The sequence below is a fragment of the Oncorhynchus masou genome, chromosome 18 (assembly GCF_036934945.1).
Source record: "Oncorhynchus masou masou isolate Uvic2021 chromosome 18, UVic_Omas_1.1, whole genome shotgun sequence".
NCBI lineage: Eukaryota > Metazoa > Chordata > Actinopteri > Salmoniformes > Salmonidae > Oncorhynchus > Oncorhynchus masou.
The window spans coordinates 77,138,122-77,160,718 of record NC_088229.1 but is presented as its reverse complement, the minus strand read 5'-3'; the positions used below and the strand labels follow the sequence as shown (position 1 = coordinate 77,160,718).

General features: G+C 45.8%; 1 protein-coding gene across 1 annotated transcript in view; it reads left to right on the top strand.

The window, feature by feature from the left end:
* The first annotated feature begins 1,205 nt into the window (after window positions 1-1,205).
* The window catches only part of srd5a2b (steroid-5-alpha-reductase, alpha polypeptide 2b), an 80,970-nt gene continuing 59,578 nt past the window's right edge, over window positions 1,206-22,597 (top strand). The window contains exons 1-4 of the mRNA XM_064993581.1: window positions 1,206-1,301; window positions 2,063-2,169; window positions 6,531-6,694; window positions 7,365-7,466. Of these exons, the coding sequence (XP_064849653.1) occupies window positions 1,206-1,301; window positions 2,063-2,169; window positions 6,531-6,694; window positions 7,365-7,466 (469 nt within the window). The remainder of the gene's footprint in view (window positions 1,302-2,062; window positions 2,170-6,530; window positions 6,695-7,364; window positions 7,467-22,597) is intronic.

Sequence of the window (22,597 nt, the reverse complement as noted above, 5' to 3'; positions counted from 1 at the left end):
CATGACTCTTGTGGGTGCAGAAAACATATGTACATCTCTAAAAATTAAATAAACAATGAGATGGGGTTATGTATTGGTTCCAGAACATAATGTATATCTACAAAATGACCAAGTGGGTAACCTGGAAGGCAACGCAAATCAAAGTAAATTAACATATTCAGGAAGGAAATGGTCTGATATCAAACTCTTGGTTCAGACCTAGGAGACGTGGTTCACAATTGGAGACGTGGTTCACCACTAACAGTAAAGCCTGTTTATGCTCCCAATTCACCACTAATATAAGACCTGTTTATGCTCCCAATTCACCACTAACAGTAAGGCCTGTTTATGCTCCCAGTTCACCACTAACAGTAAGGCCTGTTTATGCTCCCAATTCACCACTAATTGTAAGTCCTGTTTATGCTCCCAGTTCACCACTAACAGGAAGGCCTGTTTATGCTCCCAATTCACCACTAACAGTAAGGCCTGTTTATGCTCCCAATTCACCACGAACAGTAAGACCTGTTTATGCTCCCAATTGCTCCCAACTATGCTCCCAACTAGGAGACATGGTTCACAAACGGGGAATCCAATACAATTCTCTTCTCAATAATAGATTAGCAGTAGATTCTCCCCTCTCCGAGGAGTCTTAACATGTTCGATACCAATGTGTCTCAGAGAGCTGATGCTGTGATGAGCATGAAATACCACAGGGTCCTGAACCTGGATTCGATCTTATGTAGCAAAATGTGAATATCTGTTATTTACATCGGATAAAAGTAGAGACTTAATATTGTTACTCCAGTGTTCTGCGCTATCCTTGTTTTCAGAGGGCGTTTTGTTTTTCCTACACAGCATAGACCACAAATACATTTGATCAGGTAAACTCAGCAACAACAAAAAGGAACGTCCTCTCACTGTCAACTGCGTTTATTTTCAGCAAACTTAAGATGTGTAAATATTTGTATGAACACAACAAGATTCAACAACTGAGACATAAACTGAACTGAACTGAACTGAACAAGTTCCACAGACATGTGACTAACAGAAATTGAGTAATGTGTCCCTGAACAAAGGGGTTGGTCAAAATCAAAAAGTAACAGTCAGTATCTGGTGTGGCCACCAGCTGCATTAAGTACTGCAGTGCATCTCCTCCTCATGGACTGCACAAGATTTGCCAGTGCTTGCTGTAAGATGTTACCCCACTCTTCCACCAAGGCACCTGCATGTTCCCTGACATTTCTGGGGGGAATGGCCCTAGCCCTCACCCGCCGATCCAACAGGTCCCAGACGTGCTCAACGGGATTGAGATCCGGGCTCTTGTGTGATGTTCCGATGTACCGATCCTGTGCAGGTGCTGTTACACGTGGTCTGCCATTGCGAGGACGATCTGCTGCATGTCCTGGCTCCCTGTAGCACTGTCTTAGATACCTCACAGTATGGAACATTGCAATTTATTGCCCCAGCCAACATCTGCAGTCCTCATGCCTCCTTGCAGATTGCCTAAGGCACATTCATGCAGATGAGCAGGGACCCTGGGCATCTTTCTTTGGGTGATTTTCAGAGTCAGTAGGAGGTCCTCTTTAGTGTCCTATGTTTTTATAACTGTGACCTTAATTGCATCCTGTCTGAAAGCTGTTAGTGTCTTAACGACCGTTCCACAGGTGCATGTTCATTAATTGTTTATGGTTCATTGAACAAGCATGGGAAACAGTGTTTAAACCCTTTACAATGAAGATCTGTGGTTATTTGGATTTTTACTAATTATCTTTGAAAGACAGGGTCCTGAAAAAGGTTTCTTTTTTCGCTGAGTTTAAATCATTTTTTTTTGTGGAACATGTAATGATGCCCTTGATCTTCATGGCCTTGCCCGTAATCGGGTGATTGAACATTGTGCATTTGTTGGTGAAGTTACACTTGGTACATTGGCCACATTTATAGTTACCGTCCGGCACATTGTCTAGGAAGGTGCTACGTGGCACTGTTGGAAGATCAGACCTCCCCACCATGTGACTGATGTTGGGGGCGTGTCTGAGGACTACCCTCTGGGGTTCTTTAAACGTCTTCTCCAATTGTGAATCAGTTATCAAGATGTACCAGTGTTTTTAATGATGTGGTCAAACTGTTTACCAAGTGGGGAGTACTGAAGGAAGCGTTGAACGTGTCGGTCAGGAGGGCGGAGAGGTTTGGGTGAGGCTGTCATCCTGGGTCATATTTTTATAACATGCTGACCAAACCGGACACGCCATCGAGCACACGCCATCGAGCACACGCCATCGAGCACACGCCATCGAGCACACGTTGACCGATCAGGACACGCAGAGCGACAAGGAGAGGGAGGAGGGCAGAGCGACAAGGAGAGGGAGGAGGGCATACGCCTTGTCTTAAAATGGAGTCCTGAGAGAAAGCAAGAACAAGATGGTTGACAGTATTATCATAAGGAGACGCATACTTGGAAAATGGGGGAGTGGAGGGAAAAAGAGAGGGAGGAGGTCTAAGAGAGAGAGAGAGAAGAAGAAGAAGAGGATGAGCTTGGGTCGGATAAAAATTGACAAAAGGGAGATGGTTTGTTAAAGGAGAACGGTAGAAAGTGTAAGCAGAGGAAGCTGAAGACAGGAGGAGAAATGGAAGTACATGAGGGTGAAGTCTCGGAGGTGGTAGGTGCAGTGAAGTTATCGGAGACCGAGGTATGAACAGAGGATCAGGAAAAAGATGAGTCTGTGACAGTAGGAGTGAAGTTTATGGAAAAAGTGGAGTCTTGCCTTTTGGCTGATCTATTTGTGGTTTCAGGGTGGGTGAATAAAATAGTTGAGTCATGTGGAATCGGTAAGGGTAACAAGAAGTGGTCTAGTGATAATTGTTTGTTTTTCTGTTGGTCAGGGGGAGAATGCGCTCAGAGTAAAACGAATGGGGGCAAGAAAAGTGAATTGTTACCCTCTCTAGAAAAGGACAGTAAATTTAAAAGTTGACCATCTGAGGGAAACGATTCCCGATGTGTGTGATGCTCGTCGTTTGATGCGACGAGGGTGGGGGGAAACGGAAGAGTCATTGTCTGTTCTTTTGAGTTTTGAAGTTGAGTCTTTACCTGACTAAGTTTGTGTAAGGCTATATAAGTTATCCTGTACGAGTTTATGTTCCCGAATAAAGTTAACATGTTACAGGTGCCAAGCTTATGGACATGTGGCCACAGTGTGTAGGAGGGAGGGTCCGAGGTGTGAGAAATGTACACAAGGGCATTTAGACAAAGGAATGTGTAGTATTGGGGAACGTACTGGTATGTATTAATTGTAGGGGTGCCCATGGAGCTGGGGATCAGAAATGTCCCGTGCGAGAGAGATCCAGGGTTACAGTAGAGTAGGAGTTGTCACCTGCCGAGGCAGTGAAGAAAGTAGAGGGAGATGGGTTAAGGGTTAAGGGCTCGTAAGTAAGCATTTCACGGTAAAGTCAACACCTGTTGTATTCGGCGCATGAGATAAATACAATTTGATTTGGTATACATGGAATAAACTCAGGTCTAGCACTGCCCCCCAACACATACAAGAAACAGATGAAATGTTTCCATTCTATCCATGTGGTGACACAACGGTATCAACAGCTGCACATTGATCATTAAAGTACAAGTGCCTTTAACTATATTACATGCCATTTTAGTATATACGATTTTATCCAAAGCAACACGGTCACTCGTGCATTCATTTCCCATATGACGGGTCCCAGGAATCAAACACACTATCCTGCCGTTTCAAGCGTCATGCTCTACCAACTGAGCTTAGGACCTTAACACATGACGTCGCCGTGACAACAAACAAATGTAAACTTGTGGAATGCATTATGTACTGCTTATGAATGCATTATGTATGGGTTATGAATGCATTATGTACTGCTTATGAATACATTATGTATGGGTTATGAATGCATTATGTACTGCTTATGAATGCATTATGTATGGGTTATGAATGCATTATATATGGGTTATGAATGCATTATATATGGGTTATGAATGCATTATGTATGGGTTATGAATCCATTATATATGGGTTATGAATGCATTATGTACTGCTTATGAATGCATTATGTATGGGTTATGAATGCATTATGTATGGGTTATGAATGCATTATATATGGGTTATGAATGCATTATGTATGTGTTATGAATGCATTATATATGGGTTATGAATGCATTATGTACTGCTTATGAATGCATTATGTATGGGTTATGAATGCATTATGTACTGCTTATGAATGCATTATGTATGGGTTATGAATGCATTATGTATGGGTTATGAATGAATTATATATGGGTTATAAATGCATTATGTATGGGTTATGAATGCATTATATATGGGTTATGAATGCATTATGTACTGCTTATGAATGCATTATGTATGGGTTATGAATGCATTATGTACTGCTTATGAATGCATTATGTATGGGTTATGAATGCATTATGTATGGGCTATGAATGCATTATATATGGGTTATGAATGCATTATGTATGGGTTATGAATGCATTATATATGGGTTATGAATGCATTATGTACTGCTTATGAATGCATTATGTATGGGTTATGAATGCATTATGTACTACTTATGAATGCATTATGTACTGCTTATGAATGCATTATATATGGGTTATGAATGCATTATGTATGGGCTATGAATGCATTATATATGGGTTATGAATGTTTCACGTATAGCCCTTACGTAGGTATTCTCTTCTGTTCCTCTATCATGGACAGGACATTTGTGTACTCCGAACCATGCACTGTACACTGAGTGTCCAAAACATTAGGAACACCTTCCTGATATTGAGTTACACCCCCGTTTGCTCTCAAAAACAGACTCAATTTGTCAGGGTATGGACACCACAGAGATGCGGGCCCATGTTGAGTCCAATGCTTCGCACAGATTGTGTCAAGTTGGCTGAATGGCCTTTGGGTGGTGTTCCATTTCTTGATACACACAAGTTAAACTGTTCAGCGTAAAAAAACAAACATCAGAGTTGCAGTTCTTGACACACTCTAACCGTTACGCCTGGCACCTACCTACGTTCACAGGCACCATTGTCTTTGCCCATTTACCCACGGAATGACACAAATACACAATCCATGTCTCAGTCGTCTCAAGGCCTAAGAATCCTTCTTTAACACATCTCCTCCCCTTCATCTACATCTGATTGAAGTGGATTTAACAGGTGACATCAATAAGGGATCATAGCATTCACCAAGATTCACGTGGTCAGTCTATGATATGGAAAGAGCATGTGTTCCTCATGGCTTGTACACTCAGTGTACTTTCTACCCTGTCATTCAGTGTACTTTCTACCCTGTCATTCAGTGTAGAGTCTACCCTGTCATTCAGTGTACTTTCTACCCTGTCATTCAGTGTACTTTCTACCCTGTCATTCAGTGTACTTTCTACCCTGTCATTCAGTGTACTTTCTACCCTGTCATTCAGTGTACTTTCTACCCTGTCATTCAGTGTACTTTCTACCCTGTCATTCAGTGTACTTTCTACCCTGTCATTCAGTATACTTTATACCCTGTCATTCAGTGTACTTTCTACCCTGTCATTCAGTGTAGAGTCTACCCTGTCATTCAGTGTACTTTCTACCCTGTCATTCAGTGTAGAGTCTACCCTGTCATTCAGTGTAGTTTCTACCCTGTCATTCAGTGTACTTACTACCCTGTCATTCAGTGTAGAGTCTACCCTGTCATTCAGTGTACTTTCTACCCTGTCATTCAGTGTACTTTCTACCCTGTCATTCAGTGTAGAGTCTACCCTGTCATTCAGTGTACTTTCTACCCTGTCATTCAGTGTAGAGTCTACCCTGTCATTCAGTGTACCTCCTACCCTGTCATTCAGTGTACTTTCTACCCTGTCATTCAGTATACTTTATACCCTGTCATTCAGTGTACTTTCTACCCTGTCATTCAGTGTAGAGTCTACCCTGTCATTCAGTGTAGTTTCTACCCTGTCATTCAGTGTAGAGTCTGCCCTGTCATTCAGTGTACTTTCTACCCTGTCATTCAGTGTACTTTCTACCCTGTCATTCAGTGTACTTTCTACCCTGTCATTCAGTGTACTTTCTACCCTGTCATTCAGTGTACTTTCTACCCTGTCATTCAGTGTAGAGTCTACCCTGTCATTCGGTGTACTTTCTACCCTGTCATTCAGTGTACTTTCTACCCTGTCATTCAGTGTAGAGTCTACCCTGTCATTCAGTGTACTTTCTACCCTGTCATTCAGTGTAGAGTCTACCCTGTCATTCAGTGTACTTTCTACCCTGTCATTCAGTGTACTTTCTACCCTGTCATTCAGTGTACGTTCTACCCTGTCATTTAGTGTACGTTCTACCCTGTCATTCAGTGTACTTTCGACCCTGTCATTCAGTGTAGTTTCTACCCTGTCATTCAGTGTAGAGTCTAACTTGTCATCCAGTGTAGTTTCTACTCTGTCATTCAGGGTAGAGTCTAACTTGTCATTCAGTGTACTTTCTACCCTGTCATGTAACTATTTTCACTCCTTCTTCTTCCCTCCCATGCTGCCAGGATATTTGTGTACTCGGTGCTGATGCGAGGACGACCGTTCCCCCTCCGTGTGATGATAGAGGCGGGGGTGTTCTGCAGTCTGAACGGGTTCACACAGAGTCACTACCTGGTCCACTGTGCCCACTACCACCCCACATGGACCTCTGACACACGCTTCCTCATTGGTACAAACATTTATGAGAGCAAGAGATAAACCTGAGTTTACCAGATGTTTGTTTGTTTGTTTTTTAATCAACACTTAAAAGTCTTGTTTTTTGTAGTTGTTTGTTATAGCGAACAATGTTTTCACACTACAATGATTCTCCTTAAAAAGAGTGATTAGAACTTAAATAGATAGTTCACCCAAATTACATGCTTTGGTTTAGTTTGCCTGGCGCTGTTCCCACATGCTAATGTTTTACCATTCGTGACACAAATCCCATTCAAGTCATGGGACCGATATTACCTTCTTTTTGGGGCGGCATCATGTCCAAATCATCCAAAAGTATCTCAAATTGATTGAGAAGTTTAACAAAGTCACTTATAGATGATTTGAATATGATGCATGAAAAATGCTAATATCGGTCCCATGGCATGAATGGGATTTGTGTCACGAATGGTAAAACGTTAGCATGTGGAAACAGTGCCAGGCAAACTAAACCAAAGCCTGGATATGCAGCCATACCTTGGCCATAGAACGCTGACAGGGTAAGGAGCCCATTGGGTCATTTTGGTGAGCACATCCCTTAAATTGATGGACTTGGTCCAAACTTGCAGATATTTGACAAATTCCTCACTGCATTTTTCTACCATTTGATTCAAATTGATTCAAAAACCAAGTGTTTATTTACCCAGGTTCAACCCTGTTTCTCCTGGGAATGGCTATCAACGTCCACAGTGACTATATTCTACGGAACCTGAGACAGCCAGGAGAAGTCGTCTACAAGATCCCTAAAGGTACACAGTGGCTTGCGAAAGTATTCATCCCCCTTGACATTTTTCCTGTTTTGTTGCCTTACAACTTGGAATTAAATTATATTTTTTTGAGGGGGGAGGGGTTTGTATCGTCTGATTTAGACAACATGCCTACCACTTTGAAGATGCAAACAAGAAATAAAACAAAAAAACTGACAATTTGAGTTCCCAAAACTATTCACCCCCCAAGGTTAATACTTTGTAGAGCCCCCTTTGCTGCAATTACAGCTGCAAGTCTCTTGGGGTATGTCTCTATAAGCTTGGCACATCTAGCCACTTTGATTTTTGCCCATTCTTCAAGGCAAAACTGATCCAGCTCATTCAAGTTGGATGGGTTCTGCTGGTGTACAGAAATCTATAAGTCATACCAAAGATTCTCAATTGGATTGAGGTCTGGGCTTTGACGAGGCCATTCCAAGACATTTAAACGTTTCCCCTTAAACCACACGAGTGTTGCTTTAGCAGTATGCCTAGGGTCATTGTCTTGCTGGAAGGTGAACCTCCATCCAAGTATCAAATCTCTGGAAGACAAACAGGTTTCCTTCAAGAATGTCCCTGTATTTAGCAACAGCCATCATTCCTTCAATTCTGACCAGTTTCCCTGCCGATGAAAAACATCCCCACAGCTGGGGTTCTCGGGATGATGAGAGCTGTTGGGTTTGTGCCAGACATAGTGTTTTCCTTGATGGCCAAAAAGCTACATTTTAGTCTCATCTGACCAGAGTACCTTCTTCCATATGTTGGGGAGTCTCCCACATGCCTTTTGGCGAATACCAAACATGTTTGCTAATTTATTTCTTTAAGCAATGTCAATGCTTTGTGGAGTGTACGGCTTAAAGTGGTCTTATGGACAGATACTCCAATCTCAGCTGTGGAGCTTTGCAGCTCCTTCAGGCTTATCTTTGTTCTCTTTGTTGTCTCTCTGATTAATGCCTTCCTTGCCTGGTCTGTGAGTTTTGGTGGGCGGCCCTCTCTTGGCAGGTTTGTTGTGGTGCCATATTCTTTCCATTTTCTTTATAATGGATGTAATGGTGCCCCGTGGGATGTTCAAAGTTTCTGATATTTTTTATAACTCAACCCTGATCTGTACGTCTCCACAACTTTGTCCCTGACCTGTTTGTAGAGCACCTTGGTCTTCATAGTGCCACTTGCTTGGTGGTGCCCCTTGCTTAGTGGTGTTGCAGACTCTGGGGCCTTGCAGAACATGTATATATATATATACAGTGCCTTGCGAAAATATTCGGCCCCCTTGAACTTTGCGACCTTTTGCCACATTTCAGGCTTCAAACATAAAGATATAAAACTGTATTTTTTTGTGAAGAATCAACAACAAGTGGGACACAATCATGAAGTGGAACGACATTTATTGGATATTTCAAACTTTTTTAACAAATCAAAAACTGAAAAATTGTGCGTGCAAAATTATTCAGCCCCTTTACTTTCAGTGCAGCAAACTCTCTCCAGAAGTTCAGTGAGGATCTCTGAATGATCCAATGTTGACTTAAATGACTAACGATGATAAATACAATCCACCTGTGTGTAATCAAGTCTCCGTATAAATGCACCTGCACTGTGATAGTCTCAGAGGTCCGTTAAAAGCGCAGAGAGCATCATGAAGAACAAGGAACACACCAGGCAGGTCCGAGATACTGTTGTGAAGAAGTTTAAAGCCGGATTTGGATACAAAAAGATTTCCCAAGCTTTAAACATCCCAAGGAGCACTGTGCAAGCGATAATATTGAAATGGAAGGAGTATCAGACCACTGCAAATCTACCAAGACCTGGCCGTCCCTCTAAACTTTCAGCTCATACAAGGAGAAGACTGATCAGAGATGCAGCCAAGAGGCCCATGGATGAACTGCAGAGATCTACAGCTGAGGTGGGAGACTCTGTCCATAGGACAACAATCAGTCGTATGTTGCACAAATCTGGCCTTTATGGAAGAGTGGCAAGAAGAAAGCCATTTCTTAAAGATATCCATAGAAAGTGTTGTTTAAAGTTTGCCACAAGCCAATTGGGAGACACACCAAACATGTGGAAGAAGGTGCTCTGGTCAGATGAAACCAAAATTTAATGTTTTGGCAACAATGCAAAACGTTATGTTTGGCGTAAAAGCAACACAGCTCATCACCCTGAACACACCATACCCACTGTCAAACATGGTGGTGGGCCTGCTTTTCTTCAGCAGGGACAGGGAAGATGGTTAAAATTGATGGGAAGATGGATGGAGCCAAATACAGGACCATTCTGGAAGAAAACCTGATGGAGTCTGCAAAAGACCTGAGACTGGGACGGAGATTTGTCTTCCAACAAGACAATGATCCAAAACATAAAGCAAAATCTACAATGGAATGGTTCAAAAATAAACATATCCAGGTGTTAGAATGGCCAAGTCAAAGTCCAGACCTGAATCCAATCGAGAATCTGTGGAAAGAACTGAACTGCTGTTCACAAATGCTCTCCATCCAACCTCACTGAGCTTGAGCTGTTTTGCAAGGAGGAATGGGAAAAAAATTTCATTCTCTCGATGTGCAAAACTGATAGAGACATACCCCAAGCGACTTACAGCTGTAATCGCAGCAAAAGGTGGCGCTACAAAGTATTAACTTAAGGGGGCTGAATAATTTTGCACGCCCAATTTTTCAGTTTTGGATTTGTTAAAAAAGTTTGAAATATCCAATAAATGTCGTTCCACTTCATGATTGTGTCCCACTTGTTGTTGATTCTTCACAAAAAAATACAGTTTTATATCTTTATGTTTGAAGCCTGAAATGTGGCAAAAGGTCGCAAAGTTCAAGTGGGCCGAATACTTTCGCAAGGCACTGTATATACTGAGATCATGCGACAGATCATGTGACACTTAGATTGCATACAGGCAGACTTTATTTAACTGACTTCTGAAGGTAATTGGTTGCACCAGATCTTATTTATGGGCTTCATAGCAAAGAGGGTGATTATATATGCATGCACGACTTTTCCGTTTTTAATTTTCTATAACTTTTTTAAAACAGGCAATTTTTTTACATTTCACTTCACCAATTTTGACTATTTTGTGTATGTCCATTACATGACCCCCCCCCCCCAAATCCATTTAAATTACAGTTTGTAATGCAACAAAATAGGAAAAACGCAGAGGGGGATGAATACTTTCGCACGGCACTGAGATCAAATGTGATGATGCACACACAATTTCTTAAGCCTGGCGTCGGATCTTTTGTACTGTCTTGCCAACTCCTCTGGTTATTCTCACTCAGAAAGAATTCTCAGAAAGAATTCTAGAACTATATACACCAATGGTCCAGTGATCTAGAATGTGGCCATGTGGACATTTAGATCTTTTTGTACTGTCTTACCAACTCCTCTGCTTATTCTCACTCAGAAAGAATTCTCAGAAAGAATTCTAGAACTATAAACACCAATGGTCCAATGATCTAGAATGTGGCTGTGTGGACATTTAGATTCTGATAATTGCCTTATACAGTACAAAATGGTATGGGTCCAGACTACTAGCTTTAGAACCTCTAGTGACTTTGAACCCTATTGTAATATCTAAAAACCCAAACTACTACTTGTTTACACTATAATGACAAAGTGTCATGTGTATACTGAAAAAAATATAAACGCAACATGTCCCAGTGTGTAATGAGCTGAAATAAAAGATCCCAGAAATGTTCCATACGCACAAAAAGCCTATCTTTCTCAAATATTGTGCGCAATTTTGTTTACATCCCTGTTAGTGAGCATTTCCCCTTTGCCAAGATAATCCATCCACCTGACAGATGTGGCATATCAAGAATCTGATTAAATTTAAAATGGTTAAAAAATGTTTTTTTTTTATAATGAGGTTTTCCAGCTTCTGAATCTTGCGGGTAAATGCTGCTAGTAGATAGTTTCAAATAGACCTGGCTGGTGCATCGCAATCCCCAGCTATCCCCAGCTATCCCTAGCTATCCCCAGCTATCCCTAGCTATCCCCAGCTATCCCCAGCTATCCCCGGCTATCCCTAGCTATCCCCAGCTATCCCTAGCTATCCCCAGCTATCCCTAGCTATCCCCAGCTATCCCCAGCTATCCCCAGCTATCCCCAGCTATCCCCGGCTATCCCCAGCTATCCCCAGCTATCCCCGGCTATCCCTAGCTATCCCCAGCTATCCCCAGCTATCCCCAGCTATCCCCAGCTATCCCCAGCTATCCCCAGCTATTCCTAGCTAACAGGGAAGACATCAGCAAGGACCATAGCAGTTTAAAAAAAAACCCACAAAAGGCAAAACCCAATTTGGGATTATTTTGAGTACATTGCTGGACAAAAAACGAATGTATTTTGGGGTCAGAAGATGGCAGCATGTGTGGAACAGAGATAACAGGGGAAAACCCCTACCAACCTCAAAGTTAATCTGAACAGAACCCACAAACAATTTCAGAATAACGTGATGGTGAGACGGACGTTATTTAATTAATGTCAGGATTCAACTCCTGGTATCATAGGGTAGCCTAGTGGTTAGAGCGTTGGACTAGTAACCGAAAGGTTGCAAGTTCAAACCCCCGAGCTGACAAGGCACAAATCTGTCGTTCTGCCCCTGAACAGGCAGTTAACCCACTGTTCCTATTAATAAATAGTACTGGAATACCCCGGCTATAGGTCTACAACACATTTATAATAGTACTGAAATACCCCTGCTATAGGTCTACAGCATATTAATAAATAGTACTGAAATACCCCTGCTATAGGTCTACAGCATATTAATAAATAGTACTGAAATACCCCTGCCATAGGTCTACAACACATTAATAAATAGTACTGAAATACCCCTGCTATAGGTCTACAACACATTAATAAATAGTACTGAAATACCCCTGCTATAGGTCTACAACACATTAATAAATAGTACTGAAATACCCCTGCTATAGATCTACAGCACATTAATAAATAGTACTGAAATAACCCTGCTATAGGTCTACAGCACATTAATAAATAGTACTGAAATACCTCTGCTATAGGTCTACAACACATTAATAAATAGTACTGAAATACCCCTGCTATAGGTCTACAACACATTAATAAATAGTACTGAAATACCCCTGCTATAGGTCTACAACACATTAATAAATAGTACTGAAATACCCCTGCTATAGGTCTGCAACACATTAATAAATAGTACTGAAATACCCCTGCTATAGGTCTGCAACACATTAATAAATAGTACTGAAATACCCCTGCTATAGGTCTGCAACACATATTGTGCATCAGACCTTTACCTTTTCCACATTTTGTTACATTACAGCCTGATGAAATTACATTTTCTTCCTAATTAATCTACACACAATACAATATCACGTTTCATCATATTGATGGGACCAAGGCGCAGCGTGATAAGCATGCATTCTCCTTTTAATGAAGGAAAACCACAAAACAAAGAAACAAAACGAACGTGCCACTATCTAACACGAGTGCTGACAGGCAACTACATATAGACAATAACCCACAAAACCAAAATGGAAAAATGGCAACCAAAATAGGATCCCCAATCAGAGACAACAATAAACAGCTGTCTCTGATTGCGAACCAATTCAGACCACCATTGGACATGATTTGGAAAGGCACACACCTGTTTATATAAGATCCCACAGTTGACATTGCATGTCTGAGCGGAAAACCAAACCATGAGGTCGAAGGAATTTTCCGTAGAGCTCCGAGACAGGATTGTGTCGAGGCACAGATCTGGGGAAGGGACCAAAACATTTCTGCAGCATTGAAGGTCCCCGAGAACACAGTGGCCTCCATCATTCTTAAATGGAAGAAGTTTGGAACCACCAAGACTCTTCCTAGAGCTGGCCGCCCGGCCAAACTGAGCAATTGGAGGAGAAGGGCCTTGGTCAGGGAGGTGACCAACAACCCGATGGCCACTCTGACAGAGTTCCAGAGTTCCTCTGTGGAGATCGGAGAACCTTACAGAAGGACAACCATCTCTGTAGCACTCCACCAATCAGGCCTTTATGGTAGAGTTGCCAGATGGAATCCACTCCTCAGTAAAAGGCACATGACAGCCCGCTTGGAGTTTGCCAAAAGCCACTTAAGGAACTCTCAGACCATGAGAAACAAGATTCCCACTCTGATGAAACCAAGACAGCACCATTTGGCCTGAATGCCATGCATCACGTCTAGAGGAATCCTGGCACCATCCCTACGGTGAAACATGGTGTTGGCAGCATCATGCTGTGGGGAGGTTTCTCAGTGGCAGGGATTTAGAGACTAGTCAGGATCGAGGGAAAGATGAATGGAGCGAAGTACAGAGAGATCCTTGATGAAAACCTGCTCCAGAGAGCTCAGGACCTGACTGCAGCGAATGTTCACCTTCCAACAGGACAACGATCCTAAGCACACAGCAAAGACAACGCAGGAGTGGCTTCGGGACAAGTCTCTGAATGTTCTTGATTGACCCAGCCAAAGCCCAGACTTGAACACGATCGAACATCTCTGGAGAGAGCTTAAAATATCTGTGCAGCGACGCTCCCCCTCCAATCTGACAGAGCTTGAGAGGATCTGCAGAGAAGAATGGGAGAAACTCCCCAAATACAGGTGTTTCAAGCTTGTAGCGTCATACCCAAGAAGACTCAAGGCTATAATCGCTGCCATTAGGTGCTTCAACAATGGACAGGGTAAATGGTCTGAATACAATATGATATCTGTTTTTTATTTGTCACCGCGGGTTACTGTGTGTAGATTGATGAGAGGAAAAAAGCTGTAACGTAACAAAACATGGAAAAAGTCAAGGGGTCTGAATACTACCCTTATGCAATGCAGCTGTCTCCAACCCTCCCATGCATGATGCTACTGATTGGACAAAACACAAAAACGATTCAATCAAGGATGAAAACTAACTACAGGGGTATGTTTCAGTGTGTGTCTTCACTCCCAGGTGGTCTGTTTCAGTGTGTGTCTTCACTCCCAGGTGGTCTGTTTCAGGATGTGTCCTCTCCCACACGACAGGTGGTCTGTTTCAGTATGTGTCCTCTCCCCCAGGTGGTCTGTTTCAGTGTGTCCTCTCCCCCAGGTGGTATGTTTCAGTGTGTCCTCTCCCCCAGGTGGTCTGTTTCAGTATGTGTCCTCTCCCATAGGGGGTCCGTTTCAGTATGTGTCCTCTCTCCCAGGTAGTCTGTTTCAGTGTGTGTTCTCTCCCCCAGGTGGTCTGTTTCAGTATGTGTCCTCTCCCCCAGGTTGTCTGTTTCAGTATGTGTCATCTGCCACACCACAGGTGGTCTGTTTCAGTATGTGTCCTCTCCCCCAGGTGGTCTGTTTCAGTGTGTGTCCTCTCCCCCAGGTGGTCTGTTTCAGTATGTGTCCTCTCCCATAGGGGGTCCGTTTCAGTATGTGTCCTCTCCCCCAGGTGGTCTGTTTCAGTATGTGTCCTCTCCTCCAGGTGGTCTGTTTCAGTATGTGTCCTCTCCCCCAGGTGGTCTGTTTCAGTATGTGTCCTCTCCCCCAGGTTGTCTGTTTCAGTATGTGTCCTCTCCCCCAGGGTCTGTTTCAGTATGTGTCCTCTCCCCCAGGTAGTCTGTTTCAGTATGTGTCCTCTCCCCCAGGTGGTCTGTTTCAGTATGTGTCCTCTCCCCCAGGGGTCTGTTTCAGTATGTGTCCTCTCCCCCAGGGGGTCTGTTTCAGTATGTGTCCTCTCCCCCAGGGGTCTGTTTCAGTATGTGTCCTCTCCCCCAGGGGGTCTGTTTCAGTATGTGTCCTCTCCCCCAGGTAGTCTGTTTCAGTATGTGTCCTCTCCCCCAGGTGGTCTGTTTCAGTATGTGTCCTCTCCCCCAGGGGTCTGTTTCAGTATGTGTCCTCTCCCCCAGGTAGTCTGTTTCAGTATGTGTCCTCTCCCCCAGGTGGTCTGTTTCAGTATGTGTCCTCTCCCCCAGGGGTCTGTTTCAGTATGTGTCCTCTCCCCCAGGGGGTCTGTTTCAGTATGTGTCCTCTCCCCCAGGTGGTCTGTTTCAGTATGTGTCCTCTCCCCCAGGGGTCTGTTTCAGTATGTGTCCTCTCCCCAGGTGGTCTGTTTCAGTATGTGTCCTCTCCCCCAGGGGTCTGTTTCAGTATGTGTCCTCTCCCCCAGGTGGTCTGTTTCAGTATGTGTCCTCTCCCCCAGGGGTCTGTTTCAGTATGTGTCCTCTCCCCCAGGTGGTCTGTTTCAGTGTGTGTCCTCTCACCCAGGTGGTCTGTTTCAGTATGTGTCCTCTCTCCCAGGAGGTCTGTTTCAGTATGTGTCCTCTCCCACAGGTGGTCTGTTTCAGTATGTGTCCTCTCCCCCAGGTGGTCTGTTTCAGTATGTGTCCTCTCTCCCAGGAGGTCTGTTTCAGTATGTGTCCTCTCCCACATGACAGGTTGTCTGTTTCAGTGTGTGTCCTCTCCTTCAGGATGTCTGTTTCAGTATGTGTCCTCTCTCCCAGGAGGTCTGTTTCAGTATGTGTCCTCTCCCACATGACAGGTTGTCTGTTTCAGTGTGTGTCCTCTCCCACAGGTGGTCTGTTTCAGTATGTGTCCTCTCTCCCAGGAGGTCTGTTTCAGTGTGTGTCCTCTCCCCCAGGTGGTCTGTTTCAGTATGTGTCCTCTCCTTTAGGTGGTCTGTTTCAGTATGTGTCCTCTCCCACAGGTGGTCTGTTTCAGTGTGTGTCCTCTCCTTCAGGTGGTCTGTTTCAGTATGTGTCCTCTCTCCCAGGAGGTCTGTTTCAGTATGTGTCCTCTCCTTTAGGTGGTCTGTTTCAGTATGTGTCCTCTCCCACAGGTGGTCTGTTTCAGTGTGTGTCCTCTCCTCCAGGTGGTCTGTTTCAGTATGTGTCCTCTGCCAACCCACATGTGGTCTGTTTCATTAAGTGTCCTCTCCCCCAGGTGGTCTGTTTCAGTATGTGTCCTCTCCCACAGGTGGTCTGTTTCAGTATGTGTCCTCTGCCAACCCACATGTGGTCTGTTTCATTAAGTGTCCTCTCCCCCAGGTGGTCTGTTTCAGTATGTGTCCTCTCCCACAGGTGGTCTGTTTCAGTATGTGTCCTGTCCTTCAGGATGTCTGTTTCAGTATGTGTTCTCTCCCCCAGGTGGTCTGTTTCAGTATGTGTCCTCTCCTTCAGGATGTCTGTTTCAGTATGTGTCCTCTCCCCCAGGTGGTCTGTTTCAGTATGTGTCCTCTGCCAACCCACATGTGGTCTGTTTCATTAAGTGTCCTCTCCCCCAGGTGGTCTGTTTCAGTATGTGTCCTCTCCCACAGGTGGTCTGTTTCAGTATGTGTCCTGTCCTTCAGGATGTCTGTTTCAGTATGTGTTCTCTCCCCCAGGTGGTCTGTTTCAGTGTGTGTCCTCTCTCCCAGGTTGTCTGTTTCAGTATGTGTCCTCTCCCCCAGGTGGTCTGTTTCAGTATGTGTCCTCTCCCCCAGGGGTCTGTTTCAGTATGTGTCCTCTCCTCCAGGTGGTCTGTTTCAGTATTTGTCCTCTCCTCCAGGTGGTCTGTTTCAGTATGTGTCCTGTCCCCCAGGTGGTCTGTTTCAGTATGTGTCCTCTCACCCAGGTTGTCTGTTTCAGTATGTGTCCTCTCACCCAGGTTGTCTGTTTCAGTATTTGTCCTCTCCCCCAGGTTGTCTGTTTCAGTATGTGTCCTCTCCCCCAGGTGGTCTGTTTCAGTATGTGTCCTCTCCCCCAGGTGGTCTGTTTCAGTATGTGTCCTCTCCCAGGTGGTCTGTTTCAGTATTTGTCCTCTCTCCCAGGTGGTCTGTTTCTGTATTTGTCCTCTCCTCCAGGTTGTCTGTTTCAGTATTTGTCCTCTCCTCCAGGTGGTCTGTTTCAGTATTTGTCCTCTCCCCCAGGTGGTATGTTTCAGTATGTGTCCTCTCCTCCAGGTCGTCTGTTTCAGTATTTGTCCTCTCCCCCAGGTGGTCTGTTTCAGTATGTGTCCTCTCCTTCAGGTGGTCTGTTTCAATGTGTGTCCTCTGCCAACCCACATGTGGTCTGTTTCAGTAAGTGTCCTCTCCCCCAGTTGGTCTGTTTCAATGTGTGTCCTCTGCCAACCCACATGTGATCTGTTTCAGTATGTGTCCTCTCCCCCAGGTGGTCTGTTTCAATATGTGTCCTCTCCCCCAGGTGGTCTGTTTCAGTATGTGTCCTCTCCCCCAGGTGGTCTGTTTCAGTATGTGTCCTCTCCTCCAGGTGGTCTGTTTCAGTGTGTCCTCTCCCCCAGGTGGTCTGTTTCAATATGTGTCCTCTCCCCCAGGTGGTCTGTTTCAGTATGTGTCCTCTCCCCCAGTTGGTCTGTTTCAGTATGTGTCCTCTCCCCCAGGTGGTCTGTTTCAGTATGTGTCCTCTCCTCCAGGTGGTCTGTTTCAGTATGTGTCCTCTCCCCCAGTTGGTCTGTTTCAGTATGTGTCCTCTCCCCCAGGTGGTCTGTTTCAGTATGTGTCCTCTCCTTTAGGTGGTCTGTTTCAGTATGTGTCCTCTGCCAACCCACATGTGGTCTGTTTCATTAAGTGTCCTCTCCCCCAGGTGGTCTGTTTCAGTATGTGTACTCTCCCACAGGTGGTCTGTTTCAGTATGTGTCCTCTCCCCCAGGTGGTCTGTTTCAGTATGTGTCCTCTCCCACAGGTGGTCTGTTTCAGTATGTGTCCTCTGCCAACCCACATGTGGTCTGTTTCATTAAGTGTCCTCTCCCCCAGGTGGTCTGTTTCAGTATGTGTCCTCTCCCACAGGTGGTCTGTTTCAGTATGTGTCCTGTCCTTCAGGATGTCTGTTTCAGTATGTGTTCTCTCCCCCAGGTGGTCTGTTTCAGTGTGTGTCCTCTCTCCCAGGTTGTCTGTTTCAGTATGTGTCCTCTCCCCCAGGTGGTCTGTTTCAGTATGTGTCCTCTCCCCCAGGGGTCTGTTTCAGTATGTGTCCTCTCCTCCAGGTGGTCTGTTTCAGTATTTGTCCTCTCCTCCAGGTTGTCTGTTTCAGTATTTGTCCTCTCCTCCAGGTGGTCTGTTTCAGTATGTGTCCTGTCCCCCAGGTGGTCTGTTTCAGTATGTGTCCTCTCACCCAGGTTGTCTGTTTCAGTATGTGTCCTCTCACCCAGGTTGTCTGTTTCAGTATTTGTCCTCTCCCCCAGGTTGTCTGTTTCAGTATGTGTCCTCTCCCCCAGGTGGTCTGTTTCAGTATGTGTCCTCTCCCAGGTGGTCTGTTTCAGTATGTGTCCTCTCACCCAGGTTGTCTGTTTCAGTATGTGTCCTCTCACCCAGGTTGTCTGTTTCAGTATTTGTCCTCTCCTCCAGGTGGTCTGTTTCAGTATTTGTCCTCTCCCCCAGGTGGTCTGTTTCAGTATGTGTCCTCTCCCAGGTGGTCTGTTTCAGTATTTGTCCTCTCTCCCAGGTGGTCTGTTTCAGTATTTGTCCTCTCCTCCAGGTGGTCTGTTTCAGTATTTGTCCTCTCCTCCAGGTTGTCTGTTTCAGTATTTGTCCTCTCCTCCAGGTGGTCTGTTTCAGTATTTGTCCTCTCCCCCAGGTGGTATGTTTCAGTATGTGTCCTCTCCTCCAGGTCGTCTGTTTCAGTATTTGTCCTCTCCCCCAGGTGGTCTGTTTCAGTATGTGTCCTCTCCTTCAGGTGGTCTGTTTCAATGTGTGTCCTCTGCCAACCCACATGTGGTCTGTTTCAGTAAGTGTCCTCTCCCCCAGTTGGTCTGTTTCAATGTGTGTCCTCTGCCAACCCACATGTGATCTGTTTCAGTATGTGTCCTCTCCTCCAGGTGGTCTGTTTCAGTGTGTCCTCTCCCCCAGGTGGTCTGTTTCAATATGTGTCCTCTCCCCCAGGTGGTCTGTTTCAGTATGTGTCCTCTCCCCCAGGTGGTCTGTTTCAGTATGTGTCCTCTCCTCCAGGTGGTCTGTTTCAGTGTGTCCTCTCCCCCAGGTGGTCTGTTTCAATATGTGTCCTCTCCCCCAGGTGGTCTGTTTCAGTATGTGTCCTCTCCCCCAGTTGGTCTGTTTCAGTATGTGTCCTCTCCCCCAGGTGGTCTGTTTCAGTATGTGTCCTCTCCTCCAGGTGGTCTGTTTCAGTATGTGTCCTCTCCCCCAGTTGGTCTGTTTCAGTATGTGTCCTCTCCCCAGGTGGTCTGTTTCAGTATGTGTCCTCTCCTCCAGTTGGTCTGTTTCAGTATGTGTCCTCTCCCCCAGTTGGTCTGTTTCAGTATGTGTCCTCTCCCCCAGGTGGTCTGTTTCAGTATGTGTCCTCTCCTCCAGGTGGTCTGTTTCAGTATGTGTCCTCTCCTCCAGGTGGTCTGTTTCAGTATGTGTCCTCTCCCCCAGGTGGTCTGTTTCAGTATGTGTCCTCTCCCCCAGTTGGTCTGTTTCAGTATGTGTCCTCTCCTCCAGGTGGTCTGTTTCAGTATGTGTCCTCTCCTCCAGGTGGTCTGTTTCAGTATGTGTCCTCTCCTTCGGGTGGTCTGTTTCAGCATGTGTCCTCTCCTTCGGGTGGTCTGTTTCAGTGTGTCCTCTCCCCCAGGTGGTCTGTTTCAGTATGTGTCCTCTCCTTCGGGTGGTCTGTTTCAGTGTGTCCTCTCCCCCAGGTGGTCTGTTTCAGTATGTGTCCTTTCCCCCGGGTGGTCTGTTTCAGTATGTGTCCTCTCCTTCGGGTGGTCTGTTTCAGCATGTGTCCTCTCCTTCCGGTGGTCTGTTTCAGCATGTGTCCTCTCCTTCGGGTGGTCTGTTTCAGTGTGTCCTCTCCCCCAGGTGGTCTGTTTCAGTATGTGTCCTTTCCCCCGGGTGGTCTGTTTCAGTATGTGTCCTCTCCTTCGGGTGGTCTGTTTCAGTATGTGTCCTCTCCTTCGGGTGGTCTGTTTCAGTATGTGTCCTCTCCTTCGGGTGGTCTGTTTCAGTATGTGTCCTCTCCCCCAGGTGGTCTGTTTCAGTATGTGTCCTTTCCCCCGGGTGGTCTGTTTCAGTATGTGTCCTCTCCTTCGGGTGGTCTGTTTCAGTATGTGTCCTCTCCCCCAGGTGGTCTGTTTCAGCATGTGTCCTCTCCCCCGGGTGGTCTGTTTCAGTGTGTGTCCTCTCCCCCAGGTGGTCTGTTTCAGTATTTGTCCTCTCCCCCAGGTGGTCTGTTTCGGTATGTGTCCTCTCCCCCAGGTGGTCTGTTTCAGTATGTGTCCTCTCCCCCAGGTGGTCTGTTTCAGTATGTGTCCTCTCCCCCAGGTGGTCTGTTTCGGTATGTGTCCTCTCCCCCAGGTGGTCTGTTTCAGTATGTGTCCTCTCCCCCAGGTGGTCTGTTTCGGTATGTGTCCTTTCCCCCAGGTGGTCTGTTTCAGTATGTGTCCTGTCCCCCAGGTGGTCTGTTTCAGTATGTGTCCTCTCACCCAGGTGGTCTGTTTCAGTATGTGTCCTCTCCGACACCACAGAAGGTCTGTTTCAGTATGTGTCCTCTCCCCTAGGGGGTCGGTTTCAGTATGTGTCCTCTCCTTCAGGTGGTCTGTTTCAATATGTGTCCTCTCCCCCAGGTGGTCTGTTTCAGTATGTGTCCTCTCCTCCAGGTGGTCTGTTTCAGTGTGTCCTCTCCCCCAGGTAGTCTGTTTCAATATTTGTCCTCTCCCCCAGGTGGTCTGTTTCAGTATGTGTCCTCTCCCCCAGTTGGTCTGTTTCAGTATGTGTCCTCTCCCCCAGGTGGTCTGTTTCAGTATGTGTCCTCTCCTCCAGGTGGTCTGTTTCAGTATGTGTCCTCTCCCCCAGTTGGTCTGTTTCAGTATGTGTCCTCTCCCCCAGGTGGTCTGTTTCAGTATGTGTCCTTTCCCCCAGGTGGTCTGTTTCAGTATTTGTCCTCTCCTCCAGTTGGTCTGTTTCAGTATGTGTCCTCTCCTCCAGGTGGTCTGTTTCAGTATGTGTCCTCTCCCCCACGTTATCTGTTTCAGTATTTGTCCTCTCCTCCAGGTGGTCTGTTTCAGTATGTGTCCTCTGCCAACCCACATGTGGTCTGTTTCATTAAGTGTCCTCTCCCCCAGGTGGTCTGTTTCATTAAGTGTCCTCTCCCCCAGGTGGTCTGTTTCAGTGTGTGTTCTCTCCCCCAGGTGGTCTGTTTCAGTATGTGTCCTCTCACCCAGGTGCTATGTTTCAGTATGTGTCCTCTCCCCCAGGTGGTCTGTTTCAGTATGTGTCCTCTCCCCCGGGTGGTCTGTTTCAGTATGTGTCCTCTCCTTCGGGTGGTCTGTTTCAGCATGTGTCCTCTCCTTCGGGTGGTCTGTTTCAGTGTGTCCTCTCCCCCAGGTGGTCTGTTTCAGTATGTGTCCTCTCCTTCGGGTGGTCTGTTTCAGTGTGTCCTCTCCCCCAGGTGGTCTGTTTCAGTATGTGTCCTCTCCTTCGGGTGGTCTGTTTCAGTGTGTCCTCTCCCCCAGGTGGTCTGTTTCAGTGTGTCCTCTCCCCCAGGTGGTCTGTTTCAGTATGTGTCCTCTCCCAGGTGGTCTGTTTCAGTGTGTGTCCTCTCCCCCGGGTGGTCTGATTCAGTATGTGTCCTCTCCCCCAGGTGGTCTGTTTCAGTATGTGTCCTCTCCCCCAGGTGGTCTGTTTCAGTATGTGTCCTCTCCTTCAGGTGGTCTGTTTCAGTATGTGTCCTCTCCCCCGGGTGGTCTGTTTCAGTATGTGTCCTCTCCCCCAGGTGGTCTGTTTCAGTATGTGTCCTCTCCTTCAGGTGGTCTGTTTCAGTATGTGTCCTCTCCCCCAGGTGGTCTGTTTCGGTACGTGTCCTCTCCCCCAGGTGGTCTGTTTCAGTATTTGTCCTCTCCCCCAGGTGGTCTGTTTCGGTATGTGTCCTCTCCCCCAGGTGGTCTGTTTCAGTATGTGTCCTGTCCCCCAGGTGGTCTGTTTCAGTATGTGTCCTCTCACCCAGGTGGTCTGTTTCAGTATGTGTCCTCTCCGACACCACAGAAGGTCTGTTTCAGTATGTGTCCTCTCCCCTAGGGGGTCGGTTTCAGTATGTGTCCTCTCCGACACCACAGAAGGTCTGTTTCAGTATGTGTCCTCTCACCCAGGTGGTCTGTTTCAGTATGTGTCCTCTCCTTCAGGTGGTCTGTTTCAGTATGTGTCCTCTCCCCCAGGTTATCTGTTTCAGTATATGTCCTCTCCTCCAGGTGGTCTG